This window comes from Calypte anna, chromosome 2 (assembly GCF_003957555.1).
Source record: "Calypte anna isolate BGI_N300 chromosome 2, bCalAnn1_v1.p, whole genome shotgun sequence".
Taxonomy (NCBI): Eukaryota; Metazoa; Chordata; class Aves; order Apodiformes; family Trochilidae; genus Calypte; species Calypte anna.
The window spans coordinates 60311414-60337668 of record NC_044245.1 but is presented as its reverse complement, the minus strand read 5'-3'; the positions used below and the strand labels follow the sequence as shown (position 1 = coordinate 60337668).

Genomic DNA, 26255 nt, shown 5'->3' with positions numbered 1-26255 from the left:
TCAGAGAGCTATTTGAGCTAGGGGTTGGATTTCTCAGCCCTCTGATGTTCCTCTGGAAGTTTTCCTAATGCAGTCACTGTGAATGCTCAGTTGAGTGGTTACAGACATCTCAGAAGGTGACACCACGTAGTCTTCCTATTTGTCCTTCTTACACTGAAATACACAATTCAGGCAAATGGCACTGTTATATGATTATAACTGTAGTTATGGTAGAAAAGCAGGAAGCAAGAAAATCATATGACTTGAACCACTAGTATGGACTTACATGAAGTCCATGAAAGTCCTTGAAAGAAATCTTTTAAGAAACAAAACTAAAACCCTGTTTCAGCACACAGCCTATTATTATTCCACCAGTAAGATTTTGTTTGTTTTCTGATTCTGACTGACAGAAGGTGACTTTCTTTCAGAAAAGACTGCCCTATACCATTGTATTGTGAAATTTCACATTCATAATTTTATTATAATCTGAACAGAGGCAATATCTAAAGAGCAGAGAAAATTACTATACAAAGAATTTATAGAACATTCATTTACATCCTAGAGAACTTTTGATACTTTACAGTTTCAATAAAAATGCAAAAAAATTCACTTGCAGGTAAAACCAAGAAGCAAACATTGTATTTTTAATGATACTGTTGGATACATAGAAAAAAATTCATTAAAAACATGGCTTTTAGCATTTTTGTAGTTTCACACTGTATGATTATAGTAGTACATTTATTAAGCAGGTTAATAGAAGTCCAGCTAAATAAATGTGTCATTATTGCTGTCATTAGTAATGAAACTGCATATACACATTACTAAAAACCTTGAAAGAAAGTGCTGTATTAACTATGTAGTCCTTTATTTGCCATGAACAAAAGGTTTGTGAATATCTTTCTACATACACTACACAATGGTACACTGTGAACCGTTTTGCTTTTTGTACTTTTAATTGACCAAAAAGCAAAAGCCCACAGCAGTATACAATCCAATGGAATGCATAATAGAAAACCTCCCTTAGAAACAGGGCAACTTCTTTTTTCCCCACTTACCAAATAGACCTAAACTCATAGGAAACACCACCAGGAGTGTCAGTGTCCAGTTCTTTAAACTCCTGAATTCAGCAAGCCTTAAGAAAGCAAGAGGAATAAAAAGTATGGTCCTGAATGGAAATGGCAAACCATGGGGAAAAAGACTTTATTTTTAGCCCAAAGGCCAACACTTGGTGTCTGACAAGACACACTGAAATTTAAGTATCATCTACAGAAGTGAAAAAAATACAGTAAAAAATTCCTCCTCATTTCAGTGCTCACATTACATTTAAATCTGAGATTTAAATCTAGGTGAGATGTAAGATGAAGAAATTTACTGAGCTCCAACTGGCTGACTAGATTAGGCAGCTGCTGCATCAAAACAATATTAAAAGGAAACTTGCTCTCACATGTTTCAAAAGGACCAAAGCTCCTAAAAGTAAGACCTGATTTATTTTTTTGGGTGGCATATAAAAACCATTTCAGCAGTATACCTCTTTGTCAGAACAACAGAATTATTTGGTGCAAATCAAAGGCACTTGCTTTTGTTGCTTGAAAGGTAGCTACTAGGCTTTGGAGTGATTCAACCTTCTACACACATCCAATTCCCAATGCTACTAAAAACCATACTTCTGGTCCAAATACATCAAACATCAGATCTTTCTTGTATCCCTCTCTTTCACACCCCCTTCCCTTTAATGAGTATAAAGATATTTCTACAAGTAACTTTATTCAGAGTTACACAAATAATTTGGTAACACTTTTGACTGAGCTCACTGAACAAGGTTTCCAAGGTCCTAATACTCTAGGAAATAGGAAGAGAGCTGCTAATAAAAAACCCAGATCATAATTTATACGGGACAAAAGAGTTCAAGGTAGTGGAATCTTCTTACCATGTAGCCCAACAAAATCTTCCCATTCCATTTAACCATTATTTACTACAACTGAATAAAAGTATTAAATCTTTCAGGCAGGTACAGTTACTCATTAATACAGCTCCTCATGCTTGGCATGCCAAACTCAGCATATCATTTTATTTCTCAGGTTATTAATATAATGTTGACAGTCACACATCAAAGACAGAGGCAATTAAATTTTTCAGCACTGTCAGACTGCAGCTGCTCTGTCACCAGCAAGTTGTGACATGGGGGCCTAATACTTCTCTTTTTGGAGTGAATGGGAACTATACACTAGACCTCAGCAGCTTACTTTCCTCATGAACTTATCATACTTCCTTTCCCTCTAACTTACTGTACAGATTTTCTCTAAAGCTAACTAGAACTTTGGTATGTATTTAAAATAATTATGTGTTTAGAAAGATACAGACATACATACAAGTGTGATGACTGTAGAAATTAAGAGTTAAAAAATTAATTTCATTCCCTTATGGATTTCTTGACTCAGAGAATTATTAAAAATACTATAAACAAAAATAGTTCCTACAGATTAAAAGAAAAAAACAGCCAAAAACCCCTCAAAACTCTGATTAAAAACCCCACAAATGTATTAGGTGGGGTAACAAATGACACAGCCAAAACAGGAAATGGGAACTATCTTGTCACTGTAAGACAAAAATCAAAATATGAGACTCTATTGTCTACAGCAAGGCACAGGCTACACATACATCTACTTATGCAAAATAGCACTACAGAGGCAAAGCTTAACAGTGGTCAGAACATCCATATGACATACCAAGATCTGAGATCTACTATAAATAATCTGGCACAGGTAAAAATACATAAATCATAAAATTTTCTTTGCTTTTCCCTCATTTTTGCCCTGTAATTATTAGAACACAGTTCACTGTGTTTAAGTTAGAGCTCAGTTCTCTGTATTTAAAAAAATACTAAAAAGCCCCAGTTACAGAGTATATTTCCACATAACTTTTTTTTTTGATCTTGCACCTTCTCCTTATTTAAAATGTTTCAAACTAAAACAGCCCAGTCTTCTTAACACTAAATACAGAGCAATTTCCCTGAATATTCGACATTGCTGTTCCTTTCTTTCCAGAAATCAACTTGCACAAACCTTCTCTTCATATACATCTTCCCCTTCATCCATTCATTTTGTATGAAAATTTCACATAAAGATGAAGATGTTCTCAAGTTCTTCATCCTCAGACCATCGTTCTTTTAAGAATGTGTCTGCAAGGCCTATAGCTACCATTGATGCAACTATGGCAAGTGTCTTTGTAGAGGTCATACACAACATTTTCTGTACAAAAAAGTAGCATTGCCTGGTTAGTATTGCTGCTCCAATAAACGATGAGAAACAGAATGTGAAAATATATTAGAAGCCCTTCAGGAGAAAAGTTCTTTCATTTATGCTTCATTCAGGTATGGGCTACATGGGCTTGGGTGGCACCCACCTTCTTTTGTTTTGTCCTATAATATGAAAATGAAGAAATAATGTTTTTTTAATTTAGAGGCATCTTCAATGAAAAGGCTGAACTCTTGCAAACATAATTCAGACAGACTGATCTCTGCTTTCCTTCTTGCTAATGACAAGGTTCAGATGTTGATGCCGAGTAGGTTTTCTTCCTCTCACAGTGCTTTCCTTCAGTGAAGAGCTCTGAGTCAAGGCTGTCAAGGCATCAGATCTTCTTCTGAGATCCTATCATCACCTTTGATACAAAGTTCACAATGGCACTGGCAGGTTGCTCCGGATCATGCTCTGCAAATAGGTGGCATATGTTATCTGTGGCACTACCTTGCTTCCTGGCAACGAATCCAAACACTCTGCAAGGGCAACAATCACAGCATATCAGAGATCAGACAAAGATATTGCCTCATTCCACATAGCAAAAAAAGATACTGCAGGAAGGAAATGGCACAAATCAGACTTCATTTGAATGTTCTGATGGACAAGGCTGTGTGTGACCCCTAAACACAAGGGTCCAGATGTACTATCCAAGTCAGGTGCTCCTTAAGTGGCTCAGTATGGCCAAAACCAGGTGACTGTCCCCTTCCTCCTGCTCTGTCTGTACTGCACCTGGTACTGTTTCCTGACAGAGACATGCTGCTGACCACAGGGATACATACAGAGAATGACAGAATCATTTTGATTGTAAAAAGCATTAAGGTCATTAGGTCCAACTATTAAACTAACACTGTCAAGTCCACCTTGACACGCTGAACTATGCCCCTGAACACAACATCTATGTCTTTTAAAAAACACAGAAGGATACTGACTCAACCACTTCCTTTGGCAGCCTGTGCCAATGCCTGATGACACTTTCAGAGAAGGAACTTTTCCCTAATACCCAATCTAAACCTCCTGTGGCACAACTTATGCCATTTCCTCCTGCCTATCACTTGTTACTTGGGAAAAGAGACCAACCTGCACCTCACTACAACCTCCTTTCAGATAGTTGTAAAGAGCAGTAAGTTCAGCTGCCTCTTCTTCACAGTCTAAACAACCCCAGTTACCTCAACCACTCCCCTTAAGAATTGTTGTCCAGACCTCTCACCAGCTTCACTGCCCTTCTCTGGACATGCTCCGGCACTCCAATGTCCTTCTGATAGGGAGGCCCCAAAACTGAACATGGTATTCAAGGTGTTGCTTCATCAGTGCTGAGTACAGGGGGGTGATCACTTCGCTAATACTGCTGGTGATACTATTTGTGATACAAACCAGGATGCTACTGGCCTTCTTGGCCAACCTGGGCACACCCCTGGCTCACAATCAGGTTAGGCTATGTTGCTCTGCTATAATTTTTTGTATGTGACAAAGCTGGAAAAGCTCCATTTGTGAATCTGTGAGGCTGCAATCAGGATTTACCTCAAACAACACCCTGGTAGGGGGGTAGGACTGACCTACAACCGCAGACTGCAGAATCCTGCAGGTGGTGATGCTCTTATGTTTCTCTCTACAATGAGAGAGATTCTCAGTGATGATTCTCAATTATGAGATGATAGTCTCAAGCATTTTGAAGGCCTTAAGAAGAGATAGATGATGAAGCCATAAAGCTTGAGAAGAGACAGCCCAAGAAGAGGTAAGAGGGAAGTCATAAAGTTTGAGAAAAAACAGCTCCTTGACAGGCTAAGGTTGGATGCTGTTAATTAAGAGAGACAATTAGAGGAACAACACCTAGCTGTTTATTCTGCAAATGCAGAAGACACTGAACAAGCAACAGCTGTCTAGTGGCTGAAGAAAGCAAGAAGTGGATAGCATAAAAGGAAAAGAGACTCTTAACTCTTCCCCCCACTCTTCTTCTCTGCCATGAGACCAACAGGACATTGCTGGATCCTTTGGTGGTGACTTTCTTCCTCTTTCCCTTTCCCTCTCCCTCTCCTCCCCTCCCCTCAAGACAATACAAACATTAATAGAAGCTGAGTTATTTTATTCTAAATTGTGTATGGCCATATACGTGTATCAATATAAATCCAGCTTATGAGGCACTGTTGGACAGCTGCAGCCAAAGATACTTTTTCAATGTGCACTGTGCAGCTACATTTTCCCTAAGCAACATAAAAAGAATCCCACATCTATCTAACACATAGTTTACAAGTAGAGGCAAAATCAAAGACTCCTAAGTTCTTGCCTGCACCGAAGACCCAAGATACTTTTTCATAAGGTTATATCTGGATAACAAATGGTTTGGGTTTGGCCTTTCAGAGTTATTAAATGGCTTCTACAACCTTTGTCAGTGATGACAGAAGCAAACGCAGGTAAGTAAGAAGACTGTTTCAGTTTCAGACGGAGTTCAATTTTTAAATAAGATTTGCAATAAGAACTCATCAGAATGAATTCTGGGACAATCAAAAGTGGGGGATTTAAGTGATATCAACCATTCTGATTATGAAACTGGATTATCATCCCTGCTTGGTCATTCACAGATTTGCAGTATCTACATAAGCACTCTCTTTTGGAAAGTTCAGTAAGAAACATTATGTAGTAACTGCATGCTTTTTAGTGACAGATTCTACATGAGAGAGCCATTAAAATTCTAAGGATGTGGCTCAGGCTATGTCGCTCTGCTAGAATTTTCTAGATGTGACAAAGCTGGAAAAGCTCCACTTGCTCCTCTACATTTACACTCTGAATTCATTTTCACAGATGAGAGGGGTCAGTGACAGTAATTACAATGCTCACTGTTCAGTAACTCCCTATTTCTTTTGAGAAAACAACAAAAACAAGGCAGATGTTGGATTCTTCACTGAGCATTTCTCTACTTTCCACAAATCTGATATACAGAACAGACATGGAGAAGAATCATAGAATTGTTCAGGTTGGAAAATACCTTAAGGTCATCCAGTCCAACCTTCAACCTAACTCTGCTGAACTAGCTCTACCAGCCCACTGCTTAACCATGTCCCTAAACACCGTATCGACACTATTTTTAAACACATTCAGGGATGGTGATTCAACCACTTCCAGTGCTTAATAAACTTCTCTGTAAATAAGTTTTTCCTGACATCCAACCTAACTTCCCCTGCCACAACTTTAAACCACTTCCCCTCATCCTATCACTTGTTACTGGTGAGAAGAGACTGACCTCCTCCTTGCTACAACCTCCTTTCAGGTAGCTGTACTCTACAGCAGTAAGATCTCCTCTCAGCCTCCTCTTCCTCAGACTAAACAACCTCAATTCCCTCAGCTGCTCCTCATAGGATTTACACTCCAGACCCTTTTCCAACTTTGTTGCTTTTCTCTGGACATGCTTCATGTCCTTCTTGTAGTGGGGGGCCCAGAACTACACACAGTACTTGAGGTGCAGCCTCAGCAGTCAGGGGGATGTACACGGGGACAATCACTTCCTTTCTCCTGCTGGCCACACCGTTTCTGATGCAACCCAGGATGTCCTTGGCCTTTCTGGCCACCTGGACACACTTCTGGCTCATATTCAGCTGGCTGTTGATCAAAACTCCCAAGTGCCTTTCTGCTGGGCAGCTTTCGAGTCGCTTTTCCCAAAGTCTGTAGAGTTGCATGGGGCTGTTGCGGCCCAAGTGCAGGAACAGACAATAGGACTTGTTGAACCTCATGCAATTGGCCTCAACCCTTCAATCCATCCTGTTCAGATCCCTCTATACAGCCTTCTGACTGACCCTCAACACTCCCACCCATAATGGTGTCATCTGCAGACTTGTTGAGGGTGCACTTGATCCCCTTGTCCAGATTATTGATAAAGGTATTAAAGAGAACTGACCCCAGTACTGAGCCCTGGGCCCAGTACTGAGCCCCTCATAATCAGATGCCAACTGGATTTAATTCCATTCAGCACAACCCTCCAGGCCCTGCCATCCAGCCAGTCTTTTATACAGTGAAGAGTATGCCCAACTAAGCCACGAGCAGCCAGTTTCTCCAGGAGAGTGCTGTGGGAAATACCATTACTCTGATTAAACACTGCTATTCTCTTACCTATCTTGGTGAGTGTGTTGTGTGTCACAAATTGCCTAAGAGAGATTTTGAGTGCCACACATCTCAGTGAATAGAATAATGGAAATAGGACTGAGCTATCTCTTTCTGTTCCTTTCCAGAAAACAGTGTCTGAGCTCTCTCTGTTTAGTGGTGGTTTTGGTTTGGGGTATGTTTTTTTTCTTTGGTAAAAGGGGGAACGCTAGTATCACGTTACTAGGAGTGTCTTGAACTGTGTACTATGAATGGGATTTTTTTTTTAAAAGCTATCAGTCTAAATGAGACAAGTAAGCTTGTGTTAGTGTTGCTGGACAAGGGGAATGCTAAACTGAGAAGCAAATGGCTCTGTTTGGATTTCTGAAACTTTAATCAAGTCACAGACCTTCAACCTCAACAAACCACCCTAGCTCTGGCTCCAGACATCCCACCATCACATCATTAGGTCCTGACTTGCAGAGGTGCAGATGAAGTGACTGAAGGATAAATACAGTGGGAAGAGACTTTGGTCTCTGAACAGCTGCTTTCCCTTCTACATCTCTGACAAAGGTAACGTAGAACACTAAGAAACTGATCACTGTAACACTGTTCCTAAAACATTCAGTTAAAAGAGACATACACACGTACACAGATGTACACTTACTTTGCAGAAAGGTCATCTTTTATCCATCTTGTAGCCCATTGAGAAAGCAGTGAAAGGAGGAATAAAAACAAAAACTCAGTTTTGTAGATCAACAACACAAACAAAATATTAGAAATACTGCTTGTCTTCCTTACTTTCTGTCCTGTGGATCCAGAGCACAGAAAATAACAGAGCTGACCGGATAATGTCGCCGAAAGAAGAGTCTGGGTAGGAAGAAGAAAAAAGTTTTAGGAATGGTTAAGATGTTTAAAATTTTATCAATAAACAGATCTGGAAAATAAACTATATTTGATTTAAATTTAATAATGATGATTATTCCTTTTTGCTATCTCTGAGTGACTTTGGAAGCCAGCCAACTGAACTGCTCAAACCAAATAAATTCATATTTAGACAAGTAATGACAGGTTTTTGAACCACAAAAAAACCTGACCCCTCAAGTTAAGAAAAGTAATTACTGAATGTATTTTTTCTAAAACTAATCCATTGTGCCAGGAGGAAATGCAACTTCTTGGACTTTGTGAATAACTTGATTACATGAAATTCCAAAATATAAGCACTCCTAGGCATTATAATTTGAGATTTTATCTTTGATCCGCTATGAATGTTTGCAGACCCCATAGAATGAAGAAGTCTGTCACTTGTTTTCTTTTACCCTATGAATTTTTGTTTTCCCTTCTGACTGTTCTTGTCAGTTTTCAGATCTTTCAAATCTACTTTGTGGTAGCCTTAGCAGCATTCAGTACAAAATAACTATAAATGAACTTTGCATCGTAGTATTTTACAGGCTATCCATTAATTCTTTTGTAGTGCAGACAGCCAATACTGTCACTGCCACTTTTTAGACAACCCTATTATCCTACAAGACAGAGACTGCAGAACATAACCAGGAATATCAAATCAACAGCAGCCAACACTTGCTGAGGACAAGGCTGGATATTCTCTTCACATTCCTCTTTTGCTTACTTTCTCTCATTATCTGTCAAAGTGATTCCTTGTGCAGACACCTTGAAATGGACAACAGTCAAGCTGGGAGAAGGATCTTGCATCAGCGTCAGGCTCAAGGCTTTCTGTACTGCCTGGTAGCCCGTCAGGGATTCCATCTCCACTGAATTCAGATACCAAACATTACACGCTGTAATAAGAGAGGAGGAAGACTTCTGAGAGGTCATGACCCAACAGCAAGCAAAGGGGTATCTTCTGAACAAAACCAAGCCAAACATAAATTTTTCACCTTTGTGAAACGAACAGGGAGGACTGGCAGAAACTACCAAACCTGCCACGTGTGTTCTTTCTTTCTTATCCTACTGCTGCCACACAGCTTGACTATCATTTTGGAGGTCACAGGCCTTTTGCTGTTCGTTTCTTTCCAGTACCTTTATATTTAAGCTAATGATCATATTTATCTATTGACCACAGATCCTGAAATTTCCAGTTTCCAGTTTCTTTCCAGTACCTTTATATTTAAACTAATGATCATATTTATCTGTTGAACACAGGTCCTGAAATTTAAATAAATGCATGACAGCAGCAGAGAGAAGCCACTCACCCATAGGTACTACTATAGCAAAGGCATTTCTGAGGGGGAAGAATGAGGGTATTTTGCTTTTAAGTTCACTTAGAGCAGCCAAGGAGAAAACACATTTTTTCAGCACACATTCAAGCATTTACACCTTGCATTTACACCTACATCTTGCATTTAAAGTATATTCAAATGACAACACTCATTTGTTTGACAAGACAAAAATGTTTTTACGCCACAAAGAACTGAGGGTTGTTAGAAAGCTCACTTTTCAGTAGTTCCATAGTGTTTTGTATGTTTACTGATGTTAGGGCAACAAAACAAATCTGAGAACAAATTACTAACTTGTGTACTTTTAAATCTATCCTTCACTTCCACATGTACTTATTTCTAGAAGTTCTATTCCTCTCCCAGAGATATTAGTAACTTCTGAAGTATCTCTATAAAACAGAAGCTCGCTGGTTTCTGAGGCTACCAATTTTTTTTACTTAGTCACATTATCAAATCTGCAGCAAGCACTAGCAAAAGAAGTACTAATACTATAGCATTACACAGCAGTAACTACTATTATTAATTAGTACTAATAGCATTATTCATATGATTAAATATTTTGGGACTCTGGTATAAAGTTTACAAGCAGATTGGGAAGATTTTTTGAAACAGAAAAAGCCCTCTTATTCCACAGAACAAGCAAGGGTGCCTCAACACATCCATAGCTAAATACTGGTACCTAGAGACTTGCAATTTTGGTAAAACTTGTGTAAGTATCCAGGACAGAATTTTACAACTCTGGCAGCTGACACATGCAAATCAGCATGCTAATATCTCACTTGTTCAGTACTTTATCTTGGCTTGCCAGCCTTACAGTGAAAGGTTAAATTAAATCTAATAGCTTCTCTGTATTCTGCAATCTCTCTAAAGCTTTCTCCTGTAACTACCTACATCAAATACAGAGATGGACACTGGCACTTTCAAAACAACATAGCAATTGTACAGTTACAGAACATTCAATTCTGTGATCAACTCCAAGCTTCAAAATATTCAGTGAAAGAAGGGATCCAGAGATTTGAGTTCTTCCATTTATAAGTGTAAAAGTTCTCAAGTGTATTTGTGCACTGGTATGACAGTTTCAGTAACTTTTGTTTGCATCAGTTACTGTACAAATCACATAGAGAGGGATTTAACACGACGAACAATTGGGCCTTCCTTGCTCAACAGATTTCTGTCATGTCTATGCAAAACTGTAAGTAACATTCCAAACCACATGCTCTCCACTTCTCACAACATTACTGTGTATGTTTGGTACACATCTAAAGGCCTCATTATCCTCGGAGCCTTTCCCACCACAGGAAGCTTGCCTTGTTTCCCAGTTGCACTCCTCACCACTTCTGAGACACAGATGAAGGGTTTCCCTTATGCTTCTGCCACACATTGCACTGGTACCAATAGACTGTGTTCAGGTTTTGTTTCTAAATGGAACAGCCCAGCATTTTGTCGAGATTGCTCTCAATGTGATAGTTCAAAAGCAGTCACCAAAGACAGTCAAATCCTTCAGTACTGAAGAACAAAATATAATAAATAAAATCTTTTTCAAAAGTGTTGGAAGTGCAAACATGTCAGCTTAACAGCCAGATTACAGGAAAAGAAAGGTAACGAGTAGGCTGAATGATTTCTTGTTGAACATCACTCATGGTCACAGAGGGTATCAAATAACAGCAGTTCCACACAAATCATACTCAAGACTAGAACAAAATTAAGACATCTGTGTCTTTCATGCAATGCAGCTGCCCTTCAGTGTTGCTACTCTGGCTTCCACAAGTGGCCCTTTGTTGTCACATCCATGGTACCACCAATAGCTACACAATGTGGCCATTTTGAGTAACCCCTGCTGCTTTTAGGCTGTGAATGTGCTTTGCTCAGAACACTTTGTTCCTTGACCATATTGGTGGAAAAAGATGTGAAGAGGTGGGACCTTTATGGGGCAGAAAATTTAGCTGCTGAACAGGAAAGTTAATAAAGCAAGACTGCTTTATTTCTGCATAGTTTGTAGTCTTCAATTGCAACTGTCTAGGAAGCTAAAGATTTCTGCTCAGATTCTGTACTTAGGAAATGACTAGAAATGCTCATTAGGTTTCTCAGACAGCTATAAAAATTATCATTCTGGGAAAACACACCATTTCTTTGCTTGTAGAGTGAGAGGGAAAAAATGAATCTGCTCTGACTAAACTGCACAGTCAGAGAAGAAACACTTCACATGTTACAGGTATATGATTCAGTGTTGAGCTCCACAACCTGAATGTCTCTATGACTGCACAAGGACCTCTGAAATATAAAAATGTAGAGAATCAAAGTATGGTTTGGGTTGGAAGGAACCTTGAAGATCATCTCATGCCAACCCATTAGACAGGTTTTTCAAAGCCCCATCTAACCTGGCCTTGAGCACTTTCAGGGAGGAGACAACCACAACTGCCCTGGGAAACCTGTGCCAGTCCTTCACCAAACTCACATTGAGGAATTGCTTCCCAATATCCAATCTAAATCTACCCTCTTCCATTCTGAAACCATAACCATAAACCTTATCACTACATGCCCTTGTAAAACCCCTCCCTAAATTTTCTGCAGCACCCCTTCAGGTACTGAAAGGCTGCTATAAGACCTCCCCAGATATTTACAGGCTGAACAACCACAACTCTCTCAGACTTTCTTCACTGAAGAAGTGCTTCAGCCCTCTAATCATTTTCATGCTCCTCCTCTGGACTTGCTCCATGAGCTGCACATCCTTCTTATGTTGGGGGCTGGACACAGTACTACACAGTACTACCAGAGCAAAGGGGGAGAAACTCCTCCCTCGACCTGCTGGCCACACTTCTTTTGAGGCAGCCCAGGATACAGCTGGCTTTCTGGGGTGTGGGGGCATAGAGCAATATGTTGAGCTGTTCTCAATTTCTCTCCATGCAGTTTCTATTTGTGCTTGGGAACGCCATGATGCAGGTGCAGGATCTTGCACTTGGCCTTGCTGAACTTCACTCAGTCTGCAGGGACCCATCTCTCAAGCCTGTCAAGGTCACATCCCTTCCTTACAGCATGATGACTACACCACATAGCTTGGTTTCATCACCAAACTTGCTAAGAGTGTACTTGATTCCACAATCCTTGTCACCAACAGAGATGTTAAAACAGTGCCAGTCCCAATACCAATCCCTGAGGGACACCACTCATCACTGATCTCCCCTTGGACATGAAGCCATTGAATGCTATGCTCCATGTGAAATGTTGTAGCAAGGCAAAAACAACTTCTGAGAATCTGTCATAACTAATTTATCTATTTAGGTTCCAAATCTTTGTTTAAGAGCAAAACCAACATCAAAACAGGGAAAAAACGTACTAAGTTTCCCAAATTACCCATGATATGACAGCTCCTAGAAGAGTCATCTGATTACTTCGCCAACCGAAGAAGAACTGTTTCTTTTTCTTTGAAAAGCATTGCTTGAGCAAGGGGAAACCAGTATTTATCAAAAGACAACAGATGCTTCTTTTGCTGGGTTTTCAAGAGGGAAAGCTCCAGAAAAATTCATTATCCTTTTCTACCCTGTTAGCCACAACAATCACCACCAGCACTGGCAGACAGAAAGCATAACACACGGTCACTCCTGGCACAGCCTTGCAAAGGCTTCCTATTTCCCCAACCATACATTCCTGATTGACTGCAGCTGCTCAGCTTGGCAATGCCCCCTTCAGAAGTGCCCTAAAATGGGTGAGGGCTATGTGGCAGCGTTCTTACAAAGGCAGCATGGCCACAACACTTCTGCTTATGGTTTCAGTGGTAGTCTGAACTCAAAGCAAAGTAACAAATGCAGTGCTTGTGCCCGCTCTAATGGGACTAATAAGGTGGACAGATAGATCCCGGGGGGAAGTCCTAAGAGCCTGAAAAACAGGGATCATGGGAGGGAATGGACAGGATCCTCTGGGCATATCAGCTGTACAGGGAATAACACAGTGGCTGCATTTCTACTAAGAATTGCTTTTAAGATTACAAATAGGGACCCAGAGCACCACGTTCAATAATGGTAGACTAGGACTCCACCACACTTCCTCAGATAGGCTATTTTCACAAGACATCTCTGGGGCAGCTGCACAAAAAGCAGATGAGAAGCAGAGCATGTTCTACACGGCTGCTGCAAACACCTCGACTGGAGAGTGATACAGACAGTACCAATGCATACCATAACGTGACTTGGAAGTAATCTTCTCAGGGTTCTTCTACCACATCAGTAAGCTCAGAGTAAGACAACTAAATCTGTCAGAATGGCTGCTGCACTATGCATCAGTATCTACTAAACAGCACCCAACCCTTACATTGAGAACTATTTAACCCTACTGAAGACTTTCCTTGGTTGCCTTTTGCAGACATCAGACATAGCTCATGAACCTCTTCTCTTCAACTGCAAGTTGAAAATATCTTCAGTCATGAAATAATAATCAGTTGTGAAATCAAAGTTACCACTTAAGAGCTTCCCTTGGACAAACCTATGTGTACCTCATATTTTCAAGGAAGACACAACTGGAAAGCAAACACAGGGTAGCAGAACTTAGGAGCTGGTTGCAGAAAACAGAAATAAATGAACACATCTCCTCACTTTAAGCTTCTACAAAGCACTCTAAATTTAACTGCACCCTTCAAACACCCTTCTGTCCAATCTAACCTTCAGCTTCTTCCAGCCTGTAAGACACGAAATTTGTTGACAGTCAAATGCAAGGAAAAAGTTTAACAAACCTGCTCCCTGTTTGAGAAGTTCCGCTGCTGAGTTTGCAGCAGTTTGTGGAGAAGTTTCTGCTATCTCCTCCAAAGGATCTGCAAAACAGAAAAAGTGTTTTGTCATTGACCATTTCTTATTTTTACTTGAATGAACAAATAAATCCATGCGGTCAAATATGAGTTGACAACTCATGTCTCATCTACTGGACAATTCTTGGACAGAAACATGAAACAATCTTGTATTTGCAACTTTAATAATTCATATGGGTTTTGTGATGCATCAGGTTCTTTTCTTCTAGTGTTGCAGAAAGGATGTTTAACTTCTATTTCCTCAAATTAGAAGGCATACACAATACATGCTGCACGGACACATATGACTGATTTAATTTTTTAAAATAGTGCAATTTTAATTTGTTCATTTGTTCATTTAATTTGTATAATTTACACTGATTTAGAGACAAAGACCTTGTCTTTGTACAATGAAATAAACTGCATTTTGTTCAGAAGATGACAACATAATCCTTCCATTCATACTTATATAGAAAACCAGCATCTGAATATATCAGTAGTAAAAGGAAGAACAGGGAAAATGCGGGCCCACTGCTGAATGAGGTAGGAGCCTTGATAACAGAATGCAGAGAAGGCAGTGTTGCTGAATGCCTTCTTTGCTTCAGTCTTTACTCCTAGGACCAGCCCCTGTGAACTCCAGACCCTGGATATAATAGAGAAAGCTTCGAGGAACTGCTGGAGAAATCATAGAATCATAGAATTGGCTGGGTTGGAAGGGACCTCAGAGATCATTGAGTCCAACTCTTGAACCACCGTTGCGGTTACCAGACCATGGCACTGAGTGCCACATCCAGTCTCTTTTTAAATATCTCCAGGGATGGAGAATCCACTACTTCCCTGGGCAGCCCATTCCAATGTCTGATCACCCTCTCCGTAAAGAAATTCTTTCTAATATCCAACCTAAACCTCCCCTGACACAACTTAAGACCATGCCCTCTTGTCTTGCTGAGAGTTGCCTGGGAAAAGAGACCAACCCCCACCTGGCTACACCCTCCTTTCAGGGAGTTGTAGAGTGATGAGGTCTCCTCTGAGCCTCCTCTTCTCCAGGCTGAACACCCCCAGCTCCCTCAGCCTCTCCTCACAGGACTTGTGCTGGATCCCTTCACCAGCCTTTGGTGTTGCCCTCCTTTGGACCTGCTCCAGGACCTCGATATCCTTCCTGAACTGAGGGGCCCAGAACTGGACACAGTACACGAGCTGTGGCCTCACCAGCGCTGAGTACAAGGGCAGAATCCCTTCCCTGGACCTGCTGGCCACGCTGTTCCTGATACAGGCCAGGATGCCACTGGCCTTCTTGGCCACCTGGGCACACTGCTGGCTCATGTTCAGCTTCCTGTCAATCCAGACTCCCAGGTCCCTCTCTGCCTGGCTGCTCTCAGCCACTCTGTGCCCAGCCTGTAGCGCTGCATGGGGTTGTTGTGGCCAAAGTGCAGGACCCGGCACTTGGCCGTGTTGAACCTCATCCCATTGGAATCAGCCCAACTCTCCAGTCTGTCCAGGTCCCTCTGCAGAGCCCTCCTGCCTTCCAGCTGATCCACACTTCCCCCCAGCTTAGTGTCATCTGCAAATTTGCTGATGATGGACTCAATCCCCTCATCTAAATCATCAATGAAGATACTGAACACTACTGGGCCCAACACTGATCCCTGGGGGACACCACTAGTGACAGGAAATACAATTTTTTTTCCCTACATGCTAAATTACCATGCAAATTTTCATGACACATACATGTTTATGACTGGAATATCACAGTCCTCATTTGCTCACAACTACAGCTTGGATAAGAGCTATCAGCAGTACTGAAGGACCACTTTTAAAACACAGCCTCATTCCCTGTGCATTCTTGCTTAGATCTTGTAACATGTTCAGCTTCCTTTGAACACTGGTACTTTGAATCAGAGCTTGGCTGGGTATATCTCTTCTGTAATTTAACAAGCATACCTCTGTCTGGGATGAGAAGCTTGCAGGGCAATGCCAGTGGAGTGATGGAATGCTGATACACCAGAGCTGTCAAACTCCCTGTGGTCAGAAGAGGTACAAGACATGCAGAGTTAACTTGGTGGACAACAATAACACAACAGTTATACTGGCTTTCAAGTATTTTATAGATCATGAGGCCTCCCTCCTCTGCCAATATTCTCTTGGCACCCAAGTCAAGACCTTCTTTGGTCAATTTTAGTGTAATCATGTTTCCCAGCAATGTCCCAATTGGATGTACTTGCATTTATTAATCACAATCTTATTCTCCATTCCCCTGCATAAACACACTGCTTAAATCCTAACCTGAATGCCTTTTCTTCAGTGGAGAAATGACAAAAATGAAAAAATTAATAACATAGGAAAGTTGGTAAATTATTTGAAATGCTCTTAACTTTTACTACAATGGGCTAAAATTCTGATTTGAAATAAGCCTCATGCCAAACACTGCCAAAATTCAATCCACCTTTACTTCAAATAGGATCTATCATTTTACACTTGCACATCTTAGCACAGACAACCATTTCAAGGATGTATTTGGTTTAGCAGAGGATGAGAGGGCTGCAGGGTTACATCTGCAGAAAGTGGCTCAGGGCTGCACCAGCCAGACACAGCCAGCTCCAGTATACCCACTACAGGAAGCCCCTGAGCAACAGCTGAGAAAATATATATATGAAAGGGCAGAAAAGGCTGCACAGCAGAGTGAACACCGTGGTCAGAGAAGAAGGTGGATAAGAAGGTGCTCCAGGCACCCAAACTGACATTCCTGACCCTGCAGCACGTGGAAGACCTCACTTTGGAGCAGATGGACATTTACTGAAGGAACTGTGGCCCATAGATAGCACATGCTGTAGCATATTTGTTTTTCTGCAGGATGGCAGCCTGTGGAGAAAGGCCAGACCTCAGCAGAAAAAAGGGAGAGGGTTGGAGTAGCAGAGAGGAATTGTTTTGTAATGACCGTAACACTTCCCACTCCCTGCTGCACTGCCTGCAGTGGGGATGAGGAGCATAGGGGAAAGCAGTAAAAATGAGCTTGGGAAAAGGAAAAGTGTTATTTTAATGTTTCTCTTTGTTTTCATTATCTCATTTCATTAGCTCAACTGGGATTTTTAACAGGAAAAAAATAAGCTAATTTTCTCCAAGTTTAGTCTTTTTTTGCTCACAGCAGTAATTGGTTAGCGACTTATCTCTTGATCCATGAACTTTCTTATCCTATTTTCCCCTCTGTCCTGGTTTGGGCCAGGATAAAGGTGATTTTCTGTCTTGTACTTTTGCTTTCAGCTAAGTCTCTTGTAAGTAGTTGCACTTGCTGAAATTAACAGCAAGTTTCTCAGACAGTGTGTGCTCCTAGGACTGATAACACTCCATGTTTACAGTCATGGCCAGAGACTGGTGTGCAGAGCCAAGGACACTGCTCAGCTCTGAGGAACATTTTGCCCTCTGGAAGGAGAGGGATAAAGAGGTCACACCTGCAGCCCTCCTTTGGGGAGGAACAGACAAGACAGATGCCAGAATTGACCAAACAGAGTATTCCATCCCACACACGTCATACTCAGTATAAATTTGAGGCATCACAAGAGCTTCCAGCTTCCTGCTGCCTGCCCTTCCTGCCTTTCCTGCTTCCCTTCCTTCATCCGGCATCCCGGAAGGATTCCATCTGTTCTGTGCCTGTGGTCCTGATCCGTGCCAGCCCATATCTGTGTGTTCCTGCCTCCAGTTCCCGACTGCTGCTGACTCCAGGAGTCCAGCCTGGACTTTCCCAGGGCTGCCCTGCAGCCTCGGTGCTGATGTGAGAGGTACTGGGGGACTGGGGGGAAAGTGGGGAAGGAACGTAGCATCAATTTTCCTGTATATTTGTATATATTTGGTAATTTTTCCTATTTATCATTACTGTTTCATTAAAGCTGTGCAGTTTAGTTTCCAACCCATAGGAATCTCTCCCTTATTCTCTCTCCTTTCTATCAGGGAGGAGAGAGAGATTAATAGAGAGCATCTGTCACTTGGTAAATTGCCGGGCCAGAGTTAAACCGTGACACCCTCCTGCCTCACTGACAAGGGAAAATGAATGAGCAGCTGGATAGGATTTTGGACGTTTGCCACCACAGGTAACGCACTTTAATTATATTATATTATGTAGGCTGATGCAGCATAATGTACTTTGTGAATGTCCCACTCTGGTATCATTGCAGCCAGCTAGTATCAATATAGCACAGGACAAAATAAGGCAAAGGTCCAGAATCATAAGACCCCTCACAGTTACCTAGCTCAGCTGTCAGCAGCAGCAGTGGCAGACAAGGCTGACCACCCAAGGCTTGGTCATGTACACTTAGGCTAGAGTGCCCCACATATATATTTCAGGTATGAGACTCCTAGAAACAACCTCCAGAAACCACCAGGACTTGGGCAAAGTGGTGTTCTCTCATATGCACTCCATTCAAGGCTATAAAGCAGCTCTGGCAAATGCAAACCATGTCCCTGTGATGCAGAGTACTCACCAAAATATGGTTCATTTGGGCATCCTTTCAAGCGCACTCCCTTGTGAGTGCATTCAATCAGAAAATGCCTCACGAGTTCATTTGACAAATCTCCAGCTGTGTTGAAAAAGAAAATTCATGTACAGAAGCAACGAACAGACAACAGTCTCAAAAACTAGCAGGTCTTAATGAAGCACTTTTTCACATTACCACCAAATCTTTTATATACAGCATGCAGAGATAAATTAGACCTGCTCTGCTGACAGGTTACAAGCTGTAGTAAAAAGTCCATTTTTCAAAAAGCAAACAAGAAAACAGATTACTTCAGCCAATGAGAGGGAAAGGTTTTATCATCATAATGGACTGACATCCAAATATACACTGGTGTCCAAAAGGTCCGAGCACAATCCCAACTGCAGGCAGGAGCACAAACTGGGAATATGAATGATTAGAAATTCTGATGCACTTGCTCAGTAGAAGAGCATATATCCAATGTGATAAGGTTTAAAAGTATGTTAAAATAGTCAAGATTTCTAGTGACAGTCCTGCCTGAAGAACTTTTCCAGATTAAAACAACAGAACACTTAGCTGCACAAAGGTAATTATGCCAATTACGTGAATTTTAAAGTTTAAAATTGTTTGCAGATTTATGCTAAGCCTTTGCTCCTGAAAACAATTACATGAAGCACTCAAGTTTCCCCAGATTTTTAAAGACAAATTTTATCTCTCAGGAATCTAGGACAAATAAAAACTATTAAGTTGGATACAATGAGGAGATTCAAAGTCCGAGAGGCATATAAAAATTCCCTTGAGATTCAGCATTTTCTAAACACATACATACATATGTACACATATAATTAAAACTTTCATTATTTCTTGCAAGACAGGTTCACAGTATTTCACACCTTACTACAAACTGAGTCTCTCTCCAAGTAGTGAAAGGATTATTTCACAGCAAGTGGACAAAGCTACCCAATCATTCAAACCTTAACAAAAGAGCCACAAACACAAATGCTCCTTTTGACTCTGATCTGACACTGTCCAGAAAACCTGCTACATCAAGTCTGACTTTCAGACTAACACAAATTAAGGCATTAATCTGGACAACAGAAACTTCTATGCAAGCAAATACTGCAAATATTGTCTTTTCAAACCACACACTGAATACTCTTATGCTCTCACAATATTAAAAATGTGACAACAGGAGTATGTGGAAAAAGGAAGCCAGGAAGAAGAAACCCTGAAGGAGATTGAACACTTTCGTGTTTTCTGGAATGAAATAGTGGAAACCAAAAAACCTAAATATCACAGAGCAAGAACTGGAAGAATGCTACAGTCTCATTTGCCTCCTTTTTGCTACCATTACCCCAGTACACTCCTAATGAACAAGACATTGCAGTGGTTCTGCTACTGTTTCTTGGCAATAAAAAGAATTACATGGCATTTTTTGATTCAAAATTGTCTCAAGATACCAGATTAAGTGTACAGAATTTGAAAGTGTTACTGCAACAGAGACAGATTAGAGTAGGACTAGATGCCCCAGAATAAGCATGAAATTTTAAAAAAAAACAACAGCCAACCAATCAACCAAAACCAGACAAACCCACATCTGCATAATCACTGATTTCCTGTGATCTCATCTGCTTACCTCACCAGGCAGGATTTAGTAATGGTATGTAGTAATCTTTGTAGAAGGAAAACTGCAACAATGAAACCCACCCCACTACCCTTGCAGTAGCACAAATGGAGCCAAGATCACTGGCTGATACTGGCTGACAAGTTTCTGATTCATGCTTTCCATCTGTTCTTCTCATTTTACCTTTCACAACTATTAGGCACAAGTTACACATGGAGGCACTAGAGCTGGGGGAGATGATGTATTTCATCACTTAGAATCATAGAACGGTTTTGGTTGGAACAGATGTTAAAGATTATTACTTCCAACCCCTCTGCATGGGCAGGGACACCTCCCACAAGACTGGGTTGCTCAAAGCCTCAGCCAATCTGGCCTTGAATATTTCAAGGGATGGAGTAAAAACTTCCCTAGGCAGCCTGTTCCACTATCTCACTTCTTTTAAAAAAACCACCACTTTTCCTTTAGGGAACCACCTCAGATCTAAATATAATGGAGAACTGTCTCAAAACAAAACCTTGGGTCAAAAATATACGACCTTCCAGCCAAGTGAAGGAATTACATGCTGGCATGAGGGTCAAATGCAGATTTCTGATTGCTTGGGAGGATTCATTACTGAGATGATGCTGGTTTTCTAATAAATTCATTAGGTACAATACTCGGTCACAATGAACACATATTTACAAGCCATGGTGAAACTGTAAAGTACAACAAACATCTTAACCAGTCTCATTTAACAAGGTCCCACATGGGGATTGCAACTAAAGCTGCACTCACTAGAAAAGGGAGGAATACTACACAGTGATAAGGACTTCCTACTATGTATGGCTTGTTAAATAACAGAATGCATACAGTACCTTTCTTGTTTAACTGGAGCACAGAAGGAGGTGGTGTAGCAACCTTCATTGCTAGCCCATAGGCTCCTCGAAAGGAATGACTGTCTCGAACAATGAATGACCCAGGTTCCTTGTCCTTGAGAACTGCAATGGCTACAAGGGGTATGGGAAAAAGAGAAAAAAAACAGTTTCAGAGTAATGCACACCCCCAAAAACTACAGAAGTGCAAATTTATAACTAATAACAGACTAAGGGAACTAAAATCCCTTTCTCAGTCTCCGCTGCTGTAGAACGGAATACAACCAAGCATATTTAGGTCATCTGAGTGGAAACATCTTGTGCAAACCTCATAGATTGCTGATTCCAAGAGAAACCTGAAGTACAGATCCCTAGTGTTTAACCTAAGAAGGATGTGCAGGTCCCACCAGGATCCCTACAACCAGTGCAAGAGCAGTTGATTCCTGCTAAGGTTTTTCAGCTTGTTAGAAGCACGACACAGAGCACAGCTCTGTAATTCCCAGGCTGACCAGGCAGCACTGTTTTTCTTTTCCTATGCAGCTTGAACAGGCAGAGCAGATCCATTTTCATCCACCACCAAATTTCTGTCCCTGCAAAGCAGTCTTGCTCCCTTACTAGTTCTGAAACAAAGGAATGGATGTGAGCATTTGCTCCTCGATCGTCCAAGCATCGAAATATTTTTAATCTATATTCTGTGGTCTCTGCTGAAGTGTGGCATGAAACCAGGAGAAATCATTTGCAGGCAAACCACTCCTCTCCCTTTGCAAGAGTCTATGGCAGACTTCCAAACCTAGAAGCCAGAAATCTTATGCTCACTCGGAAAATAGACAAAAGGTCCATCTGATCTTAATGAAACCTTAGTACTTCACACTTTTAGGGGTTTTTTGTGAATCCTTCAACTTTTTGGAATAACTTGTGTTTGCTCCCAGAGTTTCTAGTGATCAGCAAGCTTACAAAGAAATCCCAGAGAAAGCCCAAATTTGAAAATTTGATCCTGGAGTCCGTAACACGGAACATGGAAATTACGAATATAGGGCATGAAGCCGTATTTTGCAAAGACTGAGCACTGACTGCATCATAGACGTGCACATACTTTTGACACACATCTTTTATCCATGAAAAAGAGTTGTAAAAGAAAATCAGGAAAATACAGACATAATTGTCTCTCCACTGTCAGGTGGAGCAGAAAACAAGTATTTTCAAAATAACTGTAATGTTTTGAGAGAGGACGAATATCTAGAACCCTGCTATTCAGCGGTGCTTTCAAAACACTTTGAAATCAGCAAGGAGAAAGTAATAATTGGTCACAAGAGCAGTCCATTAAGCAAAGGAATGAAGAACAAGTGTTCTCCTTCCTCAGCAACAGTATCTTGAAACACTTTTAAAAGGAATTTTACTTGGTAGGGTGTAAAGAGGCATACCAAGAAGTTGGGAAGATTTTCTTTTTGTTTGTTCAAGCATCTACATTTAAACTTCCTTTATAATCTACTACCCTCTCTAGACTTCCATCAAGTCTGGAAATATTTTTTGCACATTTAAAGACTCAGTTCTCATTATGAGGGGAGGCTGGGGGGCTGAGTATAAAAAGGGAAGGGGACTGGAGTGAAAGAACCAATAAAACATCATCCTAAGATGAATTAGTGACCTGTTTCTATGACCTTCACTTCCATTGGCTCATATTTACCAATACACTATGTGGCATTCTCACTATCACAAAAATATGAACCAAACAGACATAGCAATTCATCGCATGCCAACAGCTGAAGGCTATTTTTGCTTATTGTGAACTTCCTTCCCAATACAAAATTAATTCCTCATTTTTCCTTTTTGATAACCACATTTTAAGAATCTCAGCTTAAAGTTCTGACATAACTCATTAAAAACAATTCAGTATAATTGAATATTAGAATACAAGCACCATCACACCAATTGTATTTGCAAAGCACCCAGAATGCTTTATTTACTCACTGTTACAGGGACAAGTTCACATGTATGTTTTCACATTCATAGTAAAATCTTTCTCCATCTCATTCAATAATAAATCTACACATAGATGTACTGTATCAGTACATCAGTATTATACATCATAGAGCTGTTGTTTTGCATGGGAGTATTATTTCATGACGTTTAAGAAATAATACATCTCACAGCTGACAATGAAATCCAGGCTACAGAATGACTGGTAGATGAGGATGCCTTCATGATGACTTCTAGCTAATTAATTATTTGGCATTTCTCAACTAATTATCTGCTCAGAAAACACACATGGCTTACATCATGCCAGAGTAGCACATTTGTACTCAGGAGGTTTCTGAAAGCAGACAGTTGTCTGGTACTGGATCACACATACATGCTATCCCAAAACCTGGTGCTTTTCAGTAGAATACATCTGCACTAGCTACCACAGGCAGATTTAAATTACTTTAGAGTTATTTCAATTAGGGTAATAATTTCCTGACTGAGTATTTTTTAAGGCTCACTGACTGCCACCCACTCTCAAATACAGCCTTTGGACAAAAGAAATAAAATGAGGTTGTTTCTGGCCCTTTTAGGCTTCATATTCCTTCTTGTATTTCTTTTAGACAACGGGTATACATTAAAAAAAAAAAAAAAATTAAGGAGAAGTCACCATCTAGCCTTTCTGTGAATTAAAATGTCAGAAAACATATTGGTTAATACCTTGTTCTCTTGAAATATCTGGCTTATACCAAAACTTCGATGTGTCCTGGACAAATTTTACAGTCACATGTTTCTCGGTTGTGTTTTCTGTGAAATAAAAAGGAAAAAAAAGTCAGGAATTTTTTTAAAATAAAAAAGTATTTTTTTACTTTTTTGTCAACCTCCAATCACCTTCCTTCTTCAGAAAACTCACAACTAGAAAACCAACCTAGAGAAACTCTGAACTGTTTTAGAACCAGAACATACAATACCATACACACTATGATTCTGAAAGCACTCTTGAAGTTTCATTTTTAAAAATCCATAAAAAACAAATTAAAAACTATTTATAAAGCTTTATTGAATACAAAGCTTCCCAATGGTGTCCAGTGAATAGACATCTATATTTTTAACTATTCTTGACACAAGTCTAGAAAGCTGCAGAGAAAAGCCAGCCCTTATTAAAAAAACCTGTACTCCACACCACTTGCTTGTTGTGTGGCCATTCAGAAGTTAGGCTGCCTTTGGCTGACATCTCCAGAGGCATGGAAAAAATTCTGCAGCTTTGTTCTCTGAATAATACATCTAAAGTCATTGAACTGGCACCACTTGTTGCAAACATTCAAGTCCTCTGTACCATTTTCTTCCCACTGCCTTCTTTTTATCCTCCCTACTTTTAAAATCCCCTAAATGCTTGCTTTAAACTCATAAAATCTAACATATTTTGCAGTTCTCTGACACGGGACTGACCAGACACTGGGGAAGTGCTTATTGTTTTTGAGAAATCTGGGAGGACACTTGGGAAGGGAATGCTGATTGTGCTTCCACTGTGAGGGATAAAGAAGCCACTTGAAGACGGTGACACGGAGGCAAAAGAACGGTCTCCTTCAGGGGCCCTCTTTTTCTCTGGAAGACGTGGTTGAGTATTTAAGCTCCCCCCATGGTGCTGCTGAACTGCACTGTTCTGACCACTGTGCCCAGAGGGCACTGTAAGAAAGTTTTGTGTCAAAAAGCCATTGTCCTCGGCACTTGCCACTGATAAGCTCACAGTTTTAGGAGAGATGCTCGTATCCCGGGGGGATCTACTGCCCCCGTTGTAGCGCAGGTAGGCTTGGTTACTGCTGCTGGCAGCAGGTTCTTGCTGTGGCTCTGCTACTGAATTTTCCAGGCTGTTCAGGGTGACAATTTGCAGTCCTGGAGTTTGGAAATGAGATGAGAGAGAAACATCTTGCACGGCATTTGAAAACTCAGAGGGCACAAGATAACCCCCTGTCAGCCTGCTGTTTTCCATTGAAAACTGAAGCGAAGGAGAAGCTTGAGCACTGCTTTCATGCCAAGGATGTTCTGTTGCAGAAGAGCTGTGAAAAAGAAAGCCAAAAACTGAACACAAAAATAGAACAGATAAATCATTCCCTTAAATTGTCACTGCACAACCCATACTGCAGAACTCACTGAAAGCAATGAATCACCTCACCAGAGCTAAGGGTGTTCTTTCATAACATGCTGGGCCTGGTGATGCAGTCAAACCAAGGGATTCCAACTCAGCCCTGGTGTTTTTTCAGTGTAAGTGGATACTTTCTGCCTTATCTCACTCCCCACCTAGTTGTGCTGATGGGACAGTTTCTGAGTTTGCACAGTAAACCAGTCCATAAAATTAATCAGTTAAAATTACTCCTCTTCCTGCCTCTTTGAGAGGGTTACAATTAATATGAATCAATTCAGTGAATCTGTTCACAGAATTTCTTCATGTGAGTGCCTTATCCTCATTAAAAAAAAACAAAACCAAAAACAAAACAAAAAAACTGGGGAAGAAAAAAAAATAAGTGGACTAAGGAGATAGCTGTACACCATCACACAATAAATGAATGACTATGTGACTATGATAAGAACACAATCCACAAGATCCAGTTCTAATTTCATACAATTTATATTAAAAAAAAGGAGGCAGGTCCATGGTTATTTGATTCAATAATGGAGTATTTTTTATGGATACAATTAAATATTTCAACAGTAGATTTTAGATTTTTCTACTGTGTAGCAATTCCATGTGCTCAAGTGAAGAGTAACAGACATCCTTCTAAAGAACATAAACTACCTGTTCAAAGTTTAAGCTGCTTCTGAAAGTGAAATGACACACTGAACTCATCATGAGATGCTAAGGAAAAAATTACATAAGATTTAGGAAAAGATAAAGCATTTTAATTAAAATTACAGCTGTGGAAATGGATACCAGTAGATTTGAACAGATCACAATAGAAGAGCTACAAAGAAACGGAGGGGAAGCAAATGGAAGAAGACATAATTG

General features: G+C 40.5%; 1 protein-coding gene across 10 annotated transcripts in view; it reads right to left on the bottom strand.

Moving 5' to 3' along the window:
* Positions 1 to 443: 443 nt before the first annotated feature.
* The window catches only part of TNS3 (tensin 3), a 177400-nt gene continuing 151588 nt past the window's right edge, over positions 444 to 26255 (bottom strand). For 9 of the 10 annotated variants that reach the window (XM_030445319.1, XM_030445318.1, XM_030445320.1 and 6 more), the window contains 10 exons: positions 24701 to 25308; positions 23972 to 24058; positions 21296 to 21427; positions 18827 to 18922; positions 16296 to 16373; positions 14304 to 14381; positions 8974 to 9142; positions 8145 to 8213; positions 8011 to 8037; positions 444 to 3751 (listed from right to left, as the gene is read on the bottom strand). In XM_030445319.1, the coding sequence (XP_030301179.1) occupies positions 3607 to 3751; positions 8011 to 8037; positions 8145 to 8213; positions 8974 to 9142; positions 14304 to 14381; positions 16296 to 16373; positions 18827 to 18922; positions 21296 to 21427; positions 23972 to 24058; positions 24701 to 25308 (1489 nt within the window). In that variant the 3' untranslated portion in view covers positions 444 to 3606. The remainder of the gene's footprint in view (positions 3752 to 8010; positions 8038 to 8144; positions 8214 to 8973; positions 9143 to 14303; positions 14382 to 16295; positions 16374 to 18826; positions 18923 to 21295; positions 21428 to 23971; positions 24059 to 24700; positions 25309 to 26255) is intronic. The other variant, XM_030445326.1, reaches the window with a different exon arrangement.